General features: G+C 43.3%; 1 protein-coding gene across 2 annotated transcripts; it reads right to left on the bottom strand.

Annotated features, from left to right (window-relative positions):
• Positions 1–513: 513 nt before the first annotated feature.
• TEX48 (testis expressed 48) lies at positions 514–15,678 on the bottom strand. Of its 2 annotated transcripts, none has more exons than XM_023223788.3 (5): positions 15,527–15,678; positions 5,820–5,927; positions 5,469–5,591; positions 2,271–2,402; positions 514–827 (listed from the first exon to the last, which is right to left on the bottom strand). In XM_023223788.3, the coding sequence occupies exons 2-5, from the start codon at positions 5,821–5,823 to the stop codon at positions 724–726; spliced, it is 363 nt and encodes a 120-aa protein (XP_023079556.1). In that variant the 5' UTR covers positions 5,824–5,927; positions 15,527–15,678; the 3' UTR covers positions 514–723. The 2 variants fall into 2 exon arrangements, with proteins under 2 accessions (XP_023079556.1, XP_031789990.1); XM_031934130.1 differs by having other exon boundaries at positions 5,469–5,588.
• Between the last annotated feature and the right edge of the window lie 1,192 nt (positions 15,679–16,870).

Raw genomic sequence — 16,870 nt, 5'->3', positions numbered from 1 at the left:
TTCTTTCTTTCTTTCTTTCTTTCTTTCTTTCTTTCTTTCTTTCTTTCCTTTCCCTCTCTCTTTCTTTCTCTCCTTCCTTTTCTTTTCTTTTCTTTTTCTTTTATTTTCTTTTCTTTCTTTTCTTCTTTCTTTCTCTGAGCCTTGGTCTGTTACCCAGGCTGGAGTGCAGTGGTGAGATCTCAGCTCATTGCAACCTCTGTCTCCTGGGTTCAAGTGATTCTGCTGCCTCAGCCTCCCTAGTAGATGAGATTACAGGAGCACGCCACTATACCTCACTGATTTTTGTATTTTTAGTAGAGATGGGGTTCCACCGTGTTGACCAGGCTGGTCTTGAACTCCTGACCTCATGTGATCCACCTGCCTCGGCCTCTCAAAGTGTTTGGATTACAGGCGTGAGCCACTGTGCCCGGCTAATAGGCTAACTTTTTAAAGCTTAGTTAGATGTGACAATATATTTAAAAATAATAAGACATTATTTGGTAAGGGGGAAAGGAAAAGAGGAAGGACACATCCTCTGGTGCAATCAAGAACTTTAATTGGAGGCAGCTCTTCCCATGGGGGCTTTTTCAGGAGCTGGGGTGACTCTTGCTTGGTGGTCCAAGGATGGCTCAGATGTCTTCTCCTCCTTCAGGGGAGTTTCCGAATTCATCTTCATGACTCCTGTCCACCGCCCTCTTCCTCATGGAGGCGCCCCAGCAGCTGTGCAGCCGCCGGCTAGAACGCTCAGGGCCTCCCAATGAGGCATGGCTGGAATGGCCAGCGCTCCTGGCAGTAGCGGTTTAAGTTTCTCTTGTAAAAATTTCTTTGGGAGGCATATGCATTCAGATCTGAAAGAAGAAAGGAAAACATTATGCTGGGTGAAGGCCTTGAACAGGGCTTGGATGAACTGTTCTTGTTGTTTGTATCCATTGCTGATCATTTCTCAGATTCTTGAATCCCAAAGGACCCAAGGCAGCCCCTAGCTTAGGACTTGGAAGTCTTTTGTGATAGGAGGAGTTTCTTGCAGTGTGTTTTGCGCTGTGCTACGTTGGTGGCTTCAGTGACGGTAGGCTGTCTTGCAAAGCACAGTGACATAGAACGTAGGAGACTTGGGCCCATTGTGGCTCTGACACTTACGTCATTCCCTAGCGCACTCGCGGGAAGTCCCTTTCCCTCTGTGAACCTCACCCCTGTGGGGGGTGGGAAGGGCAGAAGGAAGGAGAGGGTGAGGTAGTGGGGTTCCTACCTTCTCAAGCTTGATTCAAGCAGAGCTGTTCCTCTTTGGTCTTTTATAGAAATTGGACTCTGTGAAATGTTGTTTTCAAGGGGGTTTCAAAATGACTAGGTTGGGTAATCCTTAGTTCTCAACAGGACTCCTGGGGTGGCTGTGAGTTATGTGAGACCACCTGGGCATAGAATTGCTGCCCAGCGATGTGGCTGCATTTCTTCTTCCTGGGCTGTGCCCCCATCCCAGGATTGGGCATCTGTTCTTCCATGACCCGGAGGCATTTCATCCCCAGTTGAACTACATTCAATCCACAAGTGTTTTCTGGCATTGTTTACTTGCCATGCACCTGGCTGGATCTGGGGGCATAACAGGGAACAAAACTGATGTGGGCTCTGCCCCCCTGGTACTTACTGTCTAGTGGCCAAAGTAGACATCAACTAAGCATATGAAAAATACACGTATAAGATGATGCTGCCAGGTGCAGTGGTTACACCTGTAATCCCAGCACTTTGGGAGGCCAAGGTAGGTGGATCACTTGAGGTCAGGGGTTCGAGACCAGCCTGGCCAACATGGTGAAACCCTTTCTCTACTAAAAATACAAAAATTAGCCAGGCATGTTGGTGGGCACCTGTAATCTCAGCTACTCAAGAAGCTGAGACAGCAGAATCACTTGAACCTGGGGGGCGGAAGTTGCAGTGAGCTGAGATTAGAGATTGCACCACTGTACTCAAGCCTGGACAACAGAGGGAGACTCCATCTCAAAAAAAAAAAAAAAAAAAAAAAAGATGATGCCACCAAGCTTTGAAAGGAAAGCATGGATGTGTGCCCTTTCCCCCCAGACCTGCTGCTCTTCATCCTCTTCCTAGCTTGGAAGATAGTGGAGTCTGGTCTTAGACTCTAGGGTCTCGCCAGTGTGCTCTGGAATATGACTGGGGCTGTTTGATGGGAGTGATTCCATCTCCCCATCTCGCTTAGCTGAAATATCAATGGGGTCTGGTTATCATGACCAGGCTCCCTGTCTAGGGGTTTCTGGTCAGTGTTAGGACCCCAATTTGGGACTCACCCTCAAACTCACTGCTGCTGGAGGAAGTGCTCTTTTTTGGCTGTATCAGGGGTGTTCTCGAAGGCAAATGGGAGGCTGCGTTAATGCGCTTGGGATTTTGTCTGTCAAGCTCATCCTTCTGAAGCTGCAGATCTGGCAATGAGAATTCCACAGGGTCACATGGGGAGGCTTAGGTGAGATCACGGAAGTGAAGGTGTTTTGCAGGCTCTGAAGCAGCGCATACAGGCAAGTGGGGGTTACTATGGGGTGGGGGTGTACCTGAAACTACCACCTCCTGTCTTCTGAGGGCTTCCCCTCACAAGTAGGTGCTGAATTCAAAGTGTGTATTTTAAAATAATACATTATATTTGTACATATTTATGGGCTACATATGAAATTTTGTTATGTGCATAGAATGTATAATGATCAATTCAGGGCAAAGTATGTATTCCTTTTAAGACATTAACTTTTTTCCATTTATAAATGTAATGCATATGCTTTATAGAAAAGTTATGAAATAATGAATAGTATAAAAGAGGAAAAAGTGACCCCAAACACCTCTTCCCTAAGTTATTATCACAGTTCCGGTCTTTTCCTATGCATATTTTACATAGTCCGTCATATCCTATGTATTATGGATGAATTTTACTTATTTATTATTTATTTTTTGAGACAAGGATCTGCTCTGTTGCCCAGACTGGAGTGCAGTGGTGTGATCATAGCTCACTGTAACCTCAAACTCCTAGGCTCAAGCAATTCTCCTGCCTCAGCCTCCCAAGTAGTGAGGACTACAGGCATGTGTCACTGCGCTCAGCTAATTTTTAAATTTTTTTTTGTAGAGAGCGGGAGTCTCACTATGTTGCCAGGCTGGTCTCGAACTCCTGGCCTCAAGTAATCTTTTAGCCTCAGCCTTGCAAAGTGCTAGGATCACAGATGTGAGCCACCTCACCCAGCCCTGCATTTGACTTTATTTATATACATTATGGCATAAATTTTTTTTATGTCAATAATTTAAGAAAATGGTTGTACAATATTCTAGTTTTTGATTAATGTAAGATTTGTTTAACCAAAGTTCTAATGTTGGATTTTTTATTTTTTATTTATTTATTTATTTTTTTGAGGGAGTCTCACTCTGGTACCTAGGCTGGAGTGCAGTGGTGCAATCATGACTTACTGCAGCCTCGACCTCCTGGGTTCAAGCGATCCTCCCACCTCAGCCTCCTGAGTAGCTGAAATGACAGGTGTGTGCCACCATACCTGGCTAATTATTTTTTGAGACGGAGTTTTGCTCTTGTTGCCTAGGCTGGAGTGCAATGGCGTGATCTCGGCTCACCGCAACCTCCACCTCCCTGGTTCAAGCAATTCTCCTGCCTCAGCCTCCTGAGTAACTGGGATTATAGACATGTGCCACCATGCCCAGCTAACTTTGTATTTTTAGTAGAGACGGGGTTTCTCCATGTTGGCCAGGCTGGTCTCAAACTCCTGGCCTCAGGTGATCCACCTACCTTGGCCTCCCAGAGTGCTGGGATTACAGACGTGAGCCACCGTGCCCAGTCTGGCTAATTTTTTATTATTTGTAGAGGTGGGATCCCATGTTGCCCAGGCTGGTCTTGAACTCCTGGGCTCAAGTGATGCTCCTACCTCCCAAAGTGCTGGGATTATAGGTGTGAGCCACTGTGCCCAGCCTAAATTTTTCTACCATAAATACTGTTGCCATGAACATTGTTGTATATGAGACTTTGTCTTTATATACTTCTAGGTTTCTAGAAGAACAACAACGAATTTTGTCGACAGTCTGAGCTGTGTTCTGTGATAGACAGCTCTGTCATTTATTAGCTGCATACCTTAACTATTTGCTTAACCCCCGCCTGCCTCTTCATTCATATCTGCAAAATGGTATGTTCAATTTGAATACTAATGTCCACTTCTTCGAGTTATGGTGGGGATTAAATAATATCATTTTACTGTTAAAATGTGAAATATACACTCTGAAACAGTAAGGGATTTATCTGATCACAGCTGGGTCCCCAGTGCCTAGACAGTGCTTTGCATATTATAGGTTCTCAGTAATTAACATCATCCTTCCCTTGGGAAAAGGCATTCATATTTTTAAGGTTCTTGATTTTTATTGTGGCTTTACTTCCAGGGAAAGTATTTTAAAGACCCTCACATGTGGATTTCTGTCAAAACAAATCATTGTACTATCCTGTCTCTCAATGGGAGTCTGCCAGGTTCCTGGCCATCTGTGCTCACCCCCTCCCACTTGTGTGAGCCCTAAATTTGGCTGATTTTGACAACAATGCTTCCTTTTTTTTTTTTTCTGTCTGAAACAGTTGATTTTGATTCCTGATCTTCTCTGCTTGATCTCTTTTCCTGGATCTTCAAGAAGATTTTGATTACAAACTGAAGGCCAGGGTGCCTTCTCTGTCTCTCTCTCTTCCCTTGACATGGTAGCCTAGGAAGCCTTATGTTCCAGAGGCCCTGGCTAAAGATTAAAAAGGGGATGGCTGGTTTGTACTAGACTTTGTGTAAGCAAGAATTACATTTTTATTTTGTAAACCATTGAGATTTCAAGGCTTATTTGTTTTAGCAGCAGAACATACTCTATCCTGATCAATACCTATATATTGTTTCTGTATGTTGAGTGCCTACTCTGTGCCAGACCCTGAGCTAGATGCTTATTTATATTGCCTCATTTTACCCTCCCAATGATCCTGAAAAATAATGATGTATTGTGAATAGCCCTATTTTACAGGTAAGGACAGTGAGGCTAAGGGAGGTCAAGAGACTTGCCCAACTTCTGTGGCAGAACTGAGATTTGAACTAGCATGTATTGCCCCCAAAACAGGGATCTTAACCCACTATTTTTATAGTCTTTAATCCAGTGTTTCTCAGACTATAATGTATATTCAAATTTCCCTGGAGATCCTGTTAAAGTGCCAGTTCTGATTCAGTAGGTCTGGAGCAGGGTCTGAAAATGCATTTGTAACAAGCCCCCAAGTGATGCCAGTATTGCTGGTCTGTAGACTACACTTTAAGTACAAGAGTTTAAGCTCTCTTTTTTATTGGTTTGAGTACTTAGCTATCCAACACCCACCTCATTTTAAATTGGAATTATCACTCAAAAGATGAAGGCAGTTTGGGGGTATCCCAGCAGGCAGAGAGTGAGCAAACTGAGGTTTACAGAGGCCATGCAGAGTGTCCTTATCTGATACCTACTTTGGGTCGATGGCTTGTGCTCTTGGGTTTGACTGGGAACCTTGGAGTCATCGATGGCATAGGGCTCCTGACAGTCCCTGCAGCATAAACAGAAGATCTTCGAAATCAGGTTTTGGTGGGCTGCTGTTGGAGGCAAAGGAATGAGGGGCATGGGTTCTGGAATCTGAATTTCAGATGCCTATTGGAAATTGACTGTGGTGGCGGGGGGGGTATCATTGGGTCAGCCTCTCCCAGGGTATTAACATAATACTCCTCCCCTCTCCCAAATCTTCTGTAGCTTCCCATGGCCAGCAGATCCAGTCTCTTCCACCTAGGCCATTTTTTCCCCCTATTCTGTACAAATTTTCTTACCCATGGAAAGGAGTTGAAATCTCTACTCTGCCAGCTTTGTCTGCAGGGGTGCCTTGTTGAATCAGCCAATCTTGAGTTTGAGCCCAATTTACTGGGCTGGGCTGTTTCCTAAGTAAACATAAGACTGTGGCTGAAAAATGCTAGTCCTTCACCTGTGTTCACACTCCAGATAGGATCTGATGACAGCAAAATCCCACCTCATGCAGACATGCACGTAAACATGCTCAGGTTTCAGATAGCTCTATGTCCTACCCCATTAACAGGTGCATGTTCTTGGGTGGATTCTTTACCCTTTTTGAACTTCACTTCTATCATGTGAAAAATGAGAATAGCAGTGCCTACTTTGCAGAAGTAAAGAATCATATATATGAAAAGTAGCTCCTGTGGTGCTAGGTATACGATAAGTGCTCAGTCAATGGTCATTCCATTTTCCTCCCTTCTCTTCATGTGGCTTCCTGGCTTCAAATGATCCCAGCTGGTCCAGGTCCTATGGAAAGGAAGCATATGGACTCGTAGCTTTAAATTCTGGTTTTGCCACTAATTTGCTGGACGGCTTTGGGTAGGTCCATGCTTCTTTCTGTGTCTCAGGCTCCTCATCAGTAATAAGAAGTTAGGCTAGATGATCTCTTCAAGGGTCTTTCTAGTTTTGAAGGTCCAGGATTATAAGGCCTTGCTGTAGTCCCAGATTCCTTTATTTGTGTATCAAGTTTTTCAGATCTCTGGATACATTCTGTTCTCACTCCCCTTCTTGTGGCAAAACCCCCCTTTAAAAGGAAATTCTGATCATGGTGTTGGTTAGGTGTCCCTCACAATACCTCATTCACTTTGCTTTGTGAGTTTTGCCTTCATTATAGGCACTTGAGTCTCATTTTCTCTACTGCCATACCCTGGCCGGAGCCACCATCATCTCTTGCCTGAATTACTGCAATAGCCTCCTAACTGGTCTCCTTATTTCTCTTGCCCTGGACTTCCTCCATAATTAATACAAAAGGTGGGGTAGTTCTGTTAAAATGTATTGTGTCATCTTCAGCTCAAAACTTCCAAGGACAGGAAAAAATGGGAATAGTAGATGGAGAGATATAATATGGAAGGAAGAAATGGAAACTCAAATAGAATCAAATAGAAATTCTAGTTCTATAAAAACCAGTATCTGAAGAAAATATGTATTGGGTAGGGTTAACCACAGATTGGACAAAGCAAAAGCAATGATCAGTAAACCTGCAAAAAGGTCAATAGAAATCCAAACTGAAGCAGAGAAAGCAAAAAAGATTTAAAAAGGATGAAGGGTACACCAGTGACCTTGCGGGATGCTACCAAGCTGTGTCACATACACGCGTTGCTGGACTCTCAGAAGGACCAAGGGCAGAAAAAATGTTTGAGGCAAGAGTGGCTGAAAATTTACCAAATTTGATAGAAAGCATCAACATAAGTACTCAGTGAGCACCAAACATGAAAAACAAAATGAAAATCACACCTAGGCACATTTTAGTCAAATGGCCAAAAAGTAAACTAAAGAGCAGGCTCTTAAAACAACTGGAATAAATAAAGATGAAAAAAGAACCTGTAAACCTTTCACTTCATATTCCATGAAAACATCCTTCAATAATTACGGCAAAATGAAGACATTATAAGATAAACAAAAATAGAATTTGTCTTTAGAAGACCCAGCCTGCAAAAAATGCTGAAAGATCAAAGGAAAATGATACCAGATGGAAATTCACATTTACAGAAAGCGATGAATTGGATAAGAAATAGCGAATATGTGGGGGTAAATGCAAACTTTTTTTTATTTTTGAGACAGAGTTTTACTCTGTCACCCAGGCTGGAGTACAGTGGCGTGATCACAGCTCATGGCAGCCTCAAACTCCTGGGCTCAAGTGATCCTCCTGCTTCAGCCTCCCCAGTAGCTGGGACTACAGGAGTGCACCACCACACCTGGCTAATTTTTGTAGTTTTTATAGAGACAGGGTCTCCCTATGTAGCCCAGGCTGGTCTTGAACTCCTGGGCTCAAGTAATCCTCCCACGTTGGCCTCGAAAGGTGCTGGGATTACAGGAGTGAGTCAAAAAGATTTTTTTCTCTTAGTCTTTCTTTTCTCCAAAATTGTTCAGTGGTTTCGCATATTCCTCAGAAGAAAAACCAAAGTTCTCACTTGGGTCTTAAGATATTCTGTAATGTAATCATCCTTCTTCCCTCCTGTCCACTCACAACCCTCATCACCAACTCTGTCTTCAGTTCCTTCAATTCCTCGATTCCATTTGCCCCCTTGCTGAGTTTTAAAACACAGCAAGCTCTCAACTCAACAATTTGTGCTTGTTTTACTCTCTGCCTGGAATTCAGTTCTCTTAGATAACAACATTCTGTCATTACCTTCAAGTGTTTGCTACAATGTCACCTTTTCTAGTGAGACTTTCTTGGTTGTATTTAACATTATACCCCCTTGTCCAGCATCTCAACACTTCCTAACTCTTCCTTTCTTCCTTGCTTACTTTTCAGATGTTTTCTTTCTTTCCCTCCCTCCCTCCTTCCTTCCTTCCTTCCTTCCTTCCTTCCTTCCTTCCTTCCTTCCTTCCTTCCTTCCTTCCTTCCTTCCTTTCTTCCTTCCCTCCTTCCTTCCATCCCTCCTTCCTTCTTCCCTTCTGTCTCTCTCTCAATCTCTCTCTCTCTTTCTTGACACGGTCTAGCTGTATGCTCAGGCTGGAGTGCAGTGGCACAATCATGGTTCACTGCAGCCTTGAACTTCTAGGCTCCTCCTGCCTCAGCCTCCTGAGTAGCTGGGACTACAGGTGCATGCCACCATGCCCAGCAAATTCTTTATTTATTTATTTATGTTTTTTAAGAGAAGGGGTCTCACTCTATTGCCCAGGCTGGTCTTGAAATCAAGTGATCCTCCCATATTGGCCTCCCAAAGTGTTGGGATTACAGGTGTGAGTCACCGTGCCCAGCTTCATTTCCTAACACTTTACATAATTTGCTAAATTACTGTGCTTAAGGTCTGCTTCTCCCCACTAAATTAGAAGTCACATGAGATCATGGATTTTAGCTGTTTGGTTTACTGTTCTATTCTCAGTGTCTAGAGCAGTACCTAGCGCAGTGTGGGAAGTCAATAATTGTTTGTAGAATAAAAATTGAGGGTGTTTGTAGAATAAACTAGCATGTATTCTTGTCTTGAGTAAAAGAATTTGCAGGCCCTGGGGGCAGTAGAGAGGTGGGGGGTAGTTTTTGTGCCAGGAATATCACCAGCTGTAGGACACAGCTTACCCCATTCACGTGCTAAGCTGACTCTGATGGTTTCATGAGTCAATTTTAGTTCTGCTCTCTGTTTACTGGTTGGGACTATTTTTCTTCCCCATCTGCTGCAAAGCATATCTATCTTCTTCCCATGTTTCCTATTTTATGGGATGGTCCTATTATTCACTCTGTCTCTAGAGTCAGAAGCCTGCCAGCCTCCTGCTGTCTGCTCACGTTCATCAGTCTTTGAACTTTACTTTCCAAATATCTCTTCAGTCTGTCTGCCCAGTCACTCCTTTGCCATTTCCTTCACCATAGTGTAAGCCACCATCACTTCTCACCTGGACCACTGCTTAAACTTTCTCATTGGCTTGTTTGCCTCCACCTAAAGCTAGAGTTATCTGGTAGACATGTAAATCCTATCTCTCTTCTGCCCCAACAACCCTCTGCCCCACCAAGGGGGTCCCCAAGTCTGCAGGTCCAACTCCTTTTGTGATCACCACTGTTATTCTCTTCAGCCTCATCTTCTCTGGGTTGCACTCACTGCCCTACAGCCATAAGAGATGCTGTATAGGCAGCTCTCCCTCCCAATCACCTTTTACTAAATGGATCTGTTCACATCCTGTTCCCTCTGCCTGGGATGTTCTCACCTCAATCCTTCATTCATCAAACTCCAGGATTCAGCTCAGGGGCTACAGGAAGGCATGGGATGAGTTAGGAGTCCCTCGCTTGTGCTCCCACGGCACTCCCCCGCTGGCCCACCATGTTTTCCTGTATCACAGCCTGTTATTGTACAGTGACTGCCTAACTCATGGTAGATGCTCAATAAATACTTGCTGAAACATTGTCTTGTAACTGCCTATTGTTGACAGTCTAGATACTAGTTCATGAGCTTTTTCCTTTTTCTTTTTTTTCTTGTTTTTTATTTTTTGAGACAGGGTCTCACTCTGACACCTGTGCTGGACTGTAGTGGCACCATCAGGGCTCATTCCAGCCTCAGCCTCCCAGGCTCAAGCGATTTCCCTGTCTCAGCCTCCTGGGCAGCTTGGAATATAGGCTCGCACTACCATGCCTGGTTATAGTCTGTTTTTTGTTTTGTTTTGGTAGAGGTGGGATTTTGCCATATTGCCCAGGCTCATCTCGAATTCCTGGGCTCAAGCAATCTCTCTGCCTCAGCCTCCAAAAGTGCTGGGTTATAGGCTTGAGCCACTGAGCCCAGCCAAGTTTTTTTTTTTTCTTCTGCGTCTATTTAACATGTATTTACTGAAAACCTGCCATGTGCCAGGTACTGTTATGTGCTGGAGATATAGCAGTGAACAAGACACAAGATAGACAAATGTCCATGGAAGCAGGGACAGTATTTTATTCACTTTTGTATCCTCAGCACTCAGCCCAGGGATGGGCAAAGAGTAGGTACTTTATACATATTTGTTGAATAAACACATGAACCTTCTCTGACTGTGGGAAAAAAACTATGCCCAGCAGATCTCCTTTCTGCCTTCCATTAACTGAGTTTTAACTTTCTGCACATAAGCTGTTCCCTATGGTTAGATACGATGCAGGCTAGACACATACAGATATCCCCATTGTGTGGATTTTTTGGTCAAAGTGGGGGCACTCACTAGGTCCATTTAGCCCCAATCTCCAATAGTCTTTTGGATCTGCTGCCAGGTGAGGTTTCTTTTTTTTCCCCTAGACTTAGTGTCATGTCATGGGATTTTATTTTTTAAATGTGATTTGAGCTCTGATGTATTTTATTGAGCTCTCTTTAGTGGATTTATTTTGTTTTTCTATAATTTATAAAGAAATAGAAATTCATATAGGCGGTTAGATCTTTTGTTTTGGAGATGCACCATTTAGCAAACATCCTTGCCATTAATCTGCTTCTTATTCTGCTACTTGCTTTAGTTTCCATTGTCTTCATCCACTTATAAAAATGCTTGCCTCATGGAGTTTGGCTTTGTTCCAGACTGCCTTGTGTATGTTGAATGTAGAAGGAAGCGCTTCATAAGAAAGGAATGGAAGCATAGCTCTGACAAGCCCCCACCATGAATCAGCCCTGAGTGGTTGGAGTTTTGTTGGAGTGGTAATTAATTTGTCTAGGGGAAATTGCTAAAATTTGGACTTGGGTCCCTCTAAACCTTTGTCAGCATGTGTTCTGTCTTGGTAAATCATAAAAGAAGGTCACTTTTTTTTTTTTTTAGCTTATATTCCAGAGTCAGTAATTTTCAGGTTGTTGATCATATGGCCTCTTTTAGGCTCTGCTTGGCCAAGAAATTCAAGATACTGTGCACAAGTAGAAACTGTTTATCAATTGTAGTGTACTCTTTCCTGCTTGTCGTGGTCTCATCTGCATTAAGGTTGTTGTCTCTTCCTGGAAAAACTCCATTTATATACTCCCACTATAGGTACTCTCATGTATTTGTCTTAATAAATGGCAAAAATTCACTAGATGACTTAGGATTACTGTAGCCATGATGACAAAGTTTTGATGTCAAAAATCAGATTTAAGAGGAGCTCTAGAGAAGAGAGAAGACAAAAATGTCAAACATATAATAGAAGGCTTCTTTGTCTGGAATGCTCTGGCCTCAGAAAGAAAAAAAAAAGAAAGACCTTACTCTCACTCAAACCTCTGACACCTACTTTCTTTGCTTCTCTCTTTCTCTCTCCACCCAACTTGATCTTTACTACCCACTTATACTCCTCTTATTCCTTCCCCTGGTTGCCCAAATAAATTTTTCAGGGAGCATTTTTCTGGAAAAGAACAATCACATTGCACAATACCCACCTAAAACTTCTGCACTAAAGGTAGATCCAGAGAGGCTGAATTTAAACCAAGTAAGAGTTGAATTGGGTAAAAATAGAATCTTCCCAAATTTCAGAACAAAAGAAAGTTTGTTTTCTATATCCTGTGGGATTCAGGATTCTGTTCATTACTAATTGTCTTGGACTATCATATTTGTACCAATTAGTTCATTTCGTTGTTGACCTTCAGGCCAGGCACAGTGGCTCACACCTGTAATCCCAGCACTCTGGGAGGCTGAGACAGGAAGATTGCTTGAGTTTTGGAGTTTGAGACCAGCCTGGACAACATACCTCATCTCTACTAAAAATCAAAATTTAGCTGGGCATGGTGATGTGCACCTGCAGTTCCAGTTACTCAGAGGCTGAGGAGAGAAGATTGCTTGAACCTGAGAAATCAAGGCTTCAGTGAGCTATAATCCTGCCACTGCATTCCAGTTCAGGCAACAGGAGATCTTGACTCAAAAAAAAAAAAATTTTTTTTTGACCTTCAACGATGGGGAAAATGTTTAAGAGTAGCAGGATGAGAAAGGTCAGAAGATTCAAATAACCCATCTAAGCCTAATATTTTTAAAAATGGACTTGAGAGGGTAAGAAAAATAGGAAGTACGCCACATGAAACTATTTCAAAAGATTTTCTCTTAAGGGTAGATAGGGCAAAGATTCATTAATAACAAAATGATGACTCAATAGGTGACTTAATAGACTTCAGGACACTTTCAAAGGACATTCTGGGGCAAAGAGTATAAGTAAAAGGAGCCCTTTCTTCTCTGTGCAAAAGCTCATATCTAAAATAGGGGATTTCGAAAAAAATTAATTGGAATGGGAAATTCCATTAGTGTAGATATCTTCATCATTTTCCAAGAGTCCTAAAATGTTAACTGGAAATAAAAATAATCTTATGACCTACTAGATAACACAACTGGCCCCTGAAATAAAGACAGGACCAAAATTCCCTCTGTTCCTTAAGAATTTGGAGTCTGTGGAGAACACTTGCACTTACTGTATGTAGAAAGGCCATTAGAAGAACTAATGTTCCATGTCAGAAGGACAGCTGTCCGTATCTGTCTGCTGAGTCTTTCTGAGGAGACTTTTGCATTTAACACTTTCCTATCTTGCCTCTAAACTCCCAAGGGGCATTGTCTATAAATATAGATGAACTATACTGCTATAAATATAAGCTATACTGCTTGCTTGTTGATATGGTTTGTTCCTTATGTGGAGATCAGACTTTTCTATTCCAACTATGATTAAGACTAATTATTCTGCGTGATGAATATTTAGACCATTCCAGTGCATGATTCTCCAGCACCCACAGTGGACTATGCCTTCTTACACAGAATCTGAAGGGATGAAACCCTTCTTGGGGGTTTAGCTACTAGTAGGTGAAACAGACTTCTGAGGATTCTGAGTTGAACAATTTAAAGTGCTTTTCCCCCCCGCCCCCTCACCTTGACTGACATAGAAAATCATATAGCCCACATCCTAGGGTACACCTGACCAATTTAAAATCCTTAGCTCAAGTAATTATGGATCACAGAAACCTTCGGGTTTTATTTTAGCTGATTAGGGGAGTCTGCACCATTGCTAACACTCCCTGTTGTGCCTGGATTAGTATCACAGGTGAGGTTAATCTATAGCTAAGCCCAAAGAAAAAGCAGTCTGGCTATCAAAGATAGATGGTCATGCCAGGGAAATCATGGGGCATGATTCCAGAGAGGCTTTCACATCCTTTTGAAAATACTTTTAATTATCATTGTCCTTTTCCTTTTATTTTTGAGAAGGAGTTTCACTCTTGTTGCCCAGGCTGGAGTGCAATGGTGTGATCTCGGGTCACTGCAACCTCTGTCTCCTGGGTTCAAGCGATTCTCCTGCCTCAGCCTCCAGAGTAGCTGGGTTACAGGCATGCACCACCACACCCAGCTAATTTTGTATTTTTAGTAGAGATGGGGGTTTCTCCATGTTGGGTCAGGCTGGTCTCGAACTCCCAACCTCAGGTGAACTGCCATCCTTGGCCTCCCAAAGTGCTGGGATTACAGGCGTGAGCCATTGCGCCTGGCCTTCATTATCATTGTCTTGCATCATTCAGGTTCTGTTGTCTAGAGAGCTGAATGCTTTTATGTAGCCTCTGGTTTGACAAATGGTGCAACAAATGATTCAAAGACAAAAATGAGAAAGAAATGAGGCAGACTGATACTCAAAATGAAAACCAGATATCTGTACATGGAAAAATGGAACTGTGTTTTCAAGAAAAGCCAATGACAGTGGTGAAGATCTGGACAATCTTGGAGGGTCTTTCCTGCAGCTTTGGTTGAGGGAGGACCAGAAGGCAGAGAATGAGAATAAAAAGAGAAGCTCCCACATTCCTAGATGATGATGGATTGCCCTGTAACCACGGTAACAACAAATCCCCAGAACCTGTGTGATACCCATTTAATCTATTAATGAAACTCCCTTGGTAACCATTCTAACAGACACATGCCAGTAGGTACACTTCATAGCTAAAGGTCTACCATTCCCAAGCACTGCTGTCTCTGAAACACCACCAATACGTGAACTCAACACCTCCCAAAGCCCCTTATGCATCAGCCATGAGCTTTGTGCAGAGACTTTGCCATACAAGCGCAGTTCTCCCTTGTTTAACCAGAAATAAATTCTGTTTTTGTGTCATGTAGTGAATGGAAGCATCTTCCACCAAAGCAGCTTATGGATATACAAGAAAATGTAGTTATTCAAATTCTCTTTTTCTCTTTTTAATACAAATGATAGCTTACTATACACCATGTTTTGCACCTTGATTTTTTTCAATTAAAAATAAACCTTGGAGATCATCCATATTATTAGTCAGCAGGGATTTGAAGTGTAGGTTTGTCGGCACCCTGTACTGATGCTCTCTCCACATGTTTACCAGACAATTTTGCCAGAAAGAGGGTAGTAGAACCACTTTCTCCTCTGAGTGTTGACGGCAGAGAGCTTTGAGCTCTTGAACTCTCTTCAGAAATGAAAAGGCTCTTAGGGACAGCAGTGTATCAGTTACAAGCACATTCTCTAGGGTTTCATTCTTGGAGATCTACTGTTAGCTAGGTAATTTAGAAGAATTTATGACCTCTTTGAATCTGTTTTCTGACCTGTAAAATGGGGATGATAATAATAGTATCTACAATAGAAGGTAGTTCTGAGGATTAAATAATGATGGAAAGTGCTTAGGACAGCTTTCTGGTATGTCGTAAAGGCTTAATAAATACAAATGAAGGTTCTGATGCTGATGAATATGTAGGGAAGATGCCTAGGGGGTGTGTGGCACTTCTTGCACTACCAGTGACCCCCTCTAGAGGGAAGCAGGAACCAAAGAAGAGGGCCCTTGGGTTGTCCCCCAGTGGGCTAGGAACTTCAGGTCTCTAGTGACCCCATTGCACTTGGATCAGAAGAAAGATCAATGAGGTTAAACAGGAAGGCTTCTGGCGTTGCGGGCGGGGGTGAGGGAGGTCATTCAGCACAGGTGAAGACTGGGACCCAGAAAGAGAGAGAAACAGTGAGGTTAAAGCAAATGAGGGATGGGGATTGCTTCTTGGAGCAAAATTAATAGGTGTCCAGGAGTGGTGGGGACATTGTCCCTTTTGGTACAGAAAAACTATCACCTCCCGCCTTTTGGTCTAAACTGTGAGCCCCACTCACCTGCAGCTGGCAGAGTGGACAGAAGGCTGTCTGTGATGTCACAGAGCTGGGGAACCAGGGAATGTTGGGGCTGGGGGGTTTGGACTGAACCACAACAGCGAGGAGTTCTGCTGACTACGATGCCATGCTGTCCATCCACCAGGCTGTTCACTGGGGCACAAGTCATGGGGCCTCGGGAAGCACCTAGAGGATGGCCAGAAGGGGGCAGTACAGCACTGGACACTGTAGACCTGGGTGCCATTCTGTCTCTGTCCACCCACTGGGTAGTAACCTTAGACAAAGGGACTTCACATTCTGCAATATGGGAATAATAATGTATTTCTTTTCTTTTTTGAGCTAGAATCTCACTTTGTCACCCAGGCTGGAGTGCAGTGGCCTAATCTTAGCTCACTGCAGCCTCTGCCTCCCGGTTTCAAGTGATTCTCATGCCTCAGCCTCCCAAATAGCTGGGACTACAGGCATGCACCATCACGTCCAGTTATTTTTGTATTTTTAGTAGAGAAAGGGTCTCACCATGTTAGCCAGGCAGATCTCAAACTCCTGACTTCAAGTGATCGCCCCTACCTTGACCTCCCAAAGTACTGGGACTATAGGTGTGGCCTTCCCCTGCCCAGGAATAATAATAATTATATGTCCTGTATGCATTTTTAAGTATTAAATGAAATCAGGTAAACATTTAACATAGTGCCTAGATGTAGTAAGCACTTTAAGAAAGGGTAGTTACTAGCCGGGCGCGGTGGCTCACGCCTGTAATCCCAGCACTTTGGGAGGCCAAGGCGGGTGGATCACGAGGTCAGGAGATCCAGACTATCCTGGCTAATACAGTGAAACCCCGTCTCTACTAAAAATACAAAAAATTAGCCGGGCGTAGTGGCGGGCGCCTGTAGTCCCAGCTACTCGGGAGGCTGAGGCAGGAGAATGGTATGAACCCGGGAGGCGGAGCTTGCAGTGAGCTGAGATCGTGCCACTGCACTCCAGCCTGGGCGGCAGAGAGAGGCTCTGACAGAGAGATGCTCAGTCTCAAAAAATAAAATAAAGAAAGGGTAGTTATTAAAAACATATGTAAACATAAAGTGACATTTTCTTCCCAATTTATCTTTCAGAAAAGAGGGAATCACTTCGTATGGAGTCCTGACAAAATCTCTCACCTTAGGAGGCATTCTTTCCATTCCTTTATTTAGGACAAGCAAGTACCATACACATTTGAGGAAGCCACATTGGATTAACACGTTCTCAATCAGGGCTATCATTTGATGCATCTGGAGGTCACTGGCTACAATGGAAACAGAAGCAAAGGAATTCAGCACAGCTGTGGGGTCATTCAGATGGTTGGGGAGGGTGATG

The sequence above is a fragment of the Piliocolobus tephrosceles genome, chromosome 14, assembly GCF_002776525.5.
Source record: "Piliocolobus tephrosceles isolate RC106 chromosome 14, ASM277652v3, whole genome shotgun sequence".
Lineage (NCBI taxonomy): Eukaryota > Metazoa > Chordata > Mammalia > Primates > Cercopithecidae > Piliocolobus > Piliocolobus tephrosceles.
This window is presented reverse-complemented; position numbering and strand designations above follow the sequence as displayed.

Bases quoted from the DNA above. Each gene is read 5' to 3' on its own strand.
- TEX48 (XM_023223788.3), bottom strand. The intron at 2,403-5,468 runs GTAGGTATCAGA...TCTCATTGCCAG, and splicing joins GCACAAGCCATCGACCCAAA to ATCTGCAGCTTCAGAAGGAT. The intron at 828-2,270 runs GTGAGTCCCAAA...TTCTTCTTTCAG, and splicing joins CAGCAGCAGTGAGTTTGAGG to ATCTGAATGCATATGCCTCC.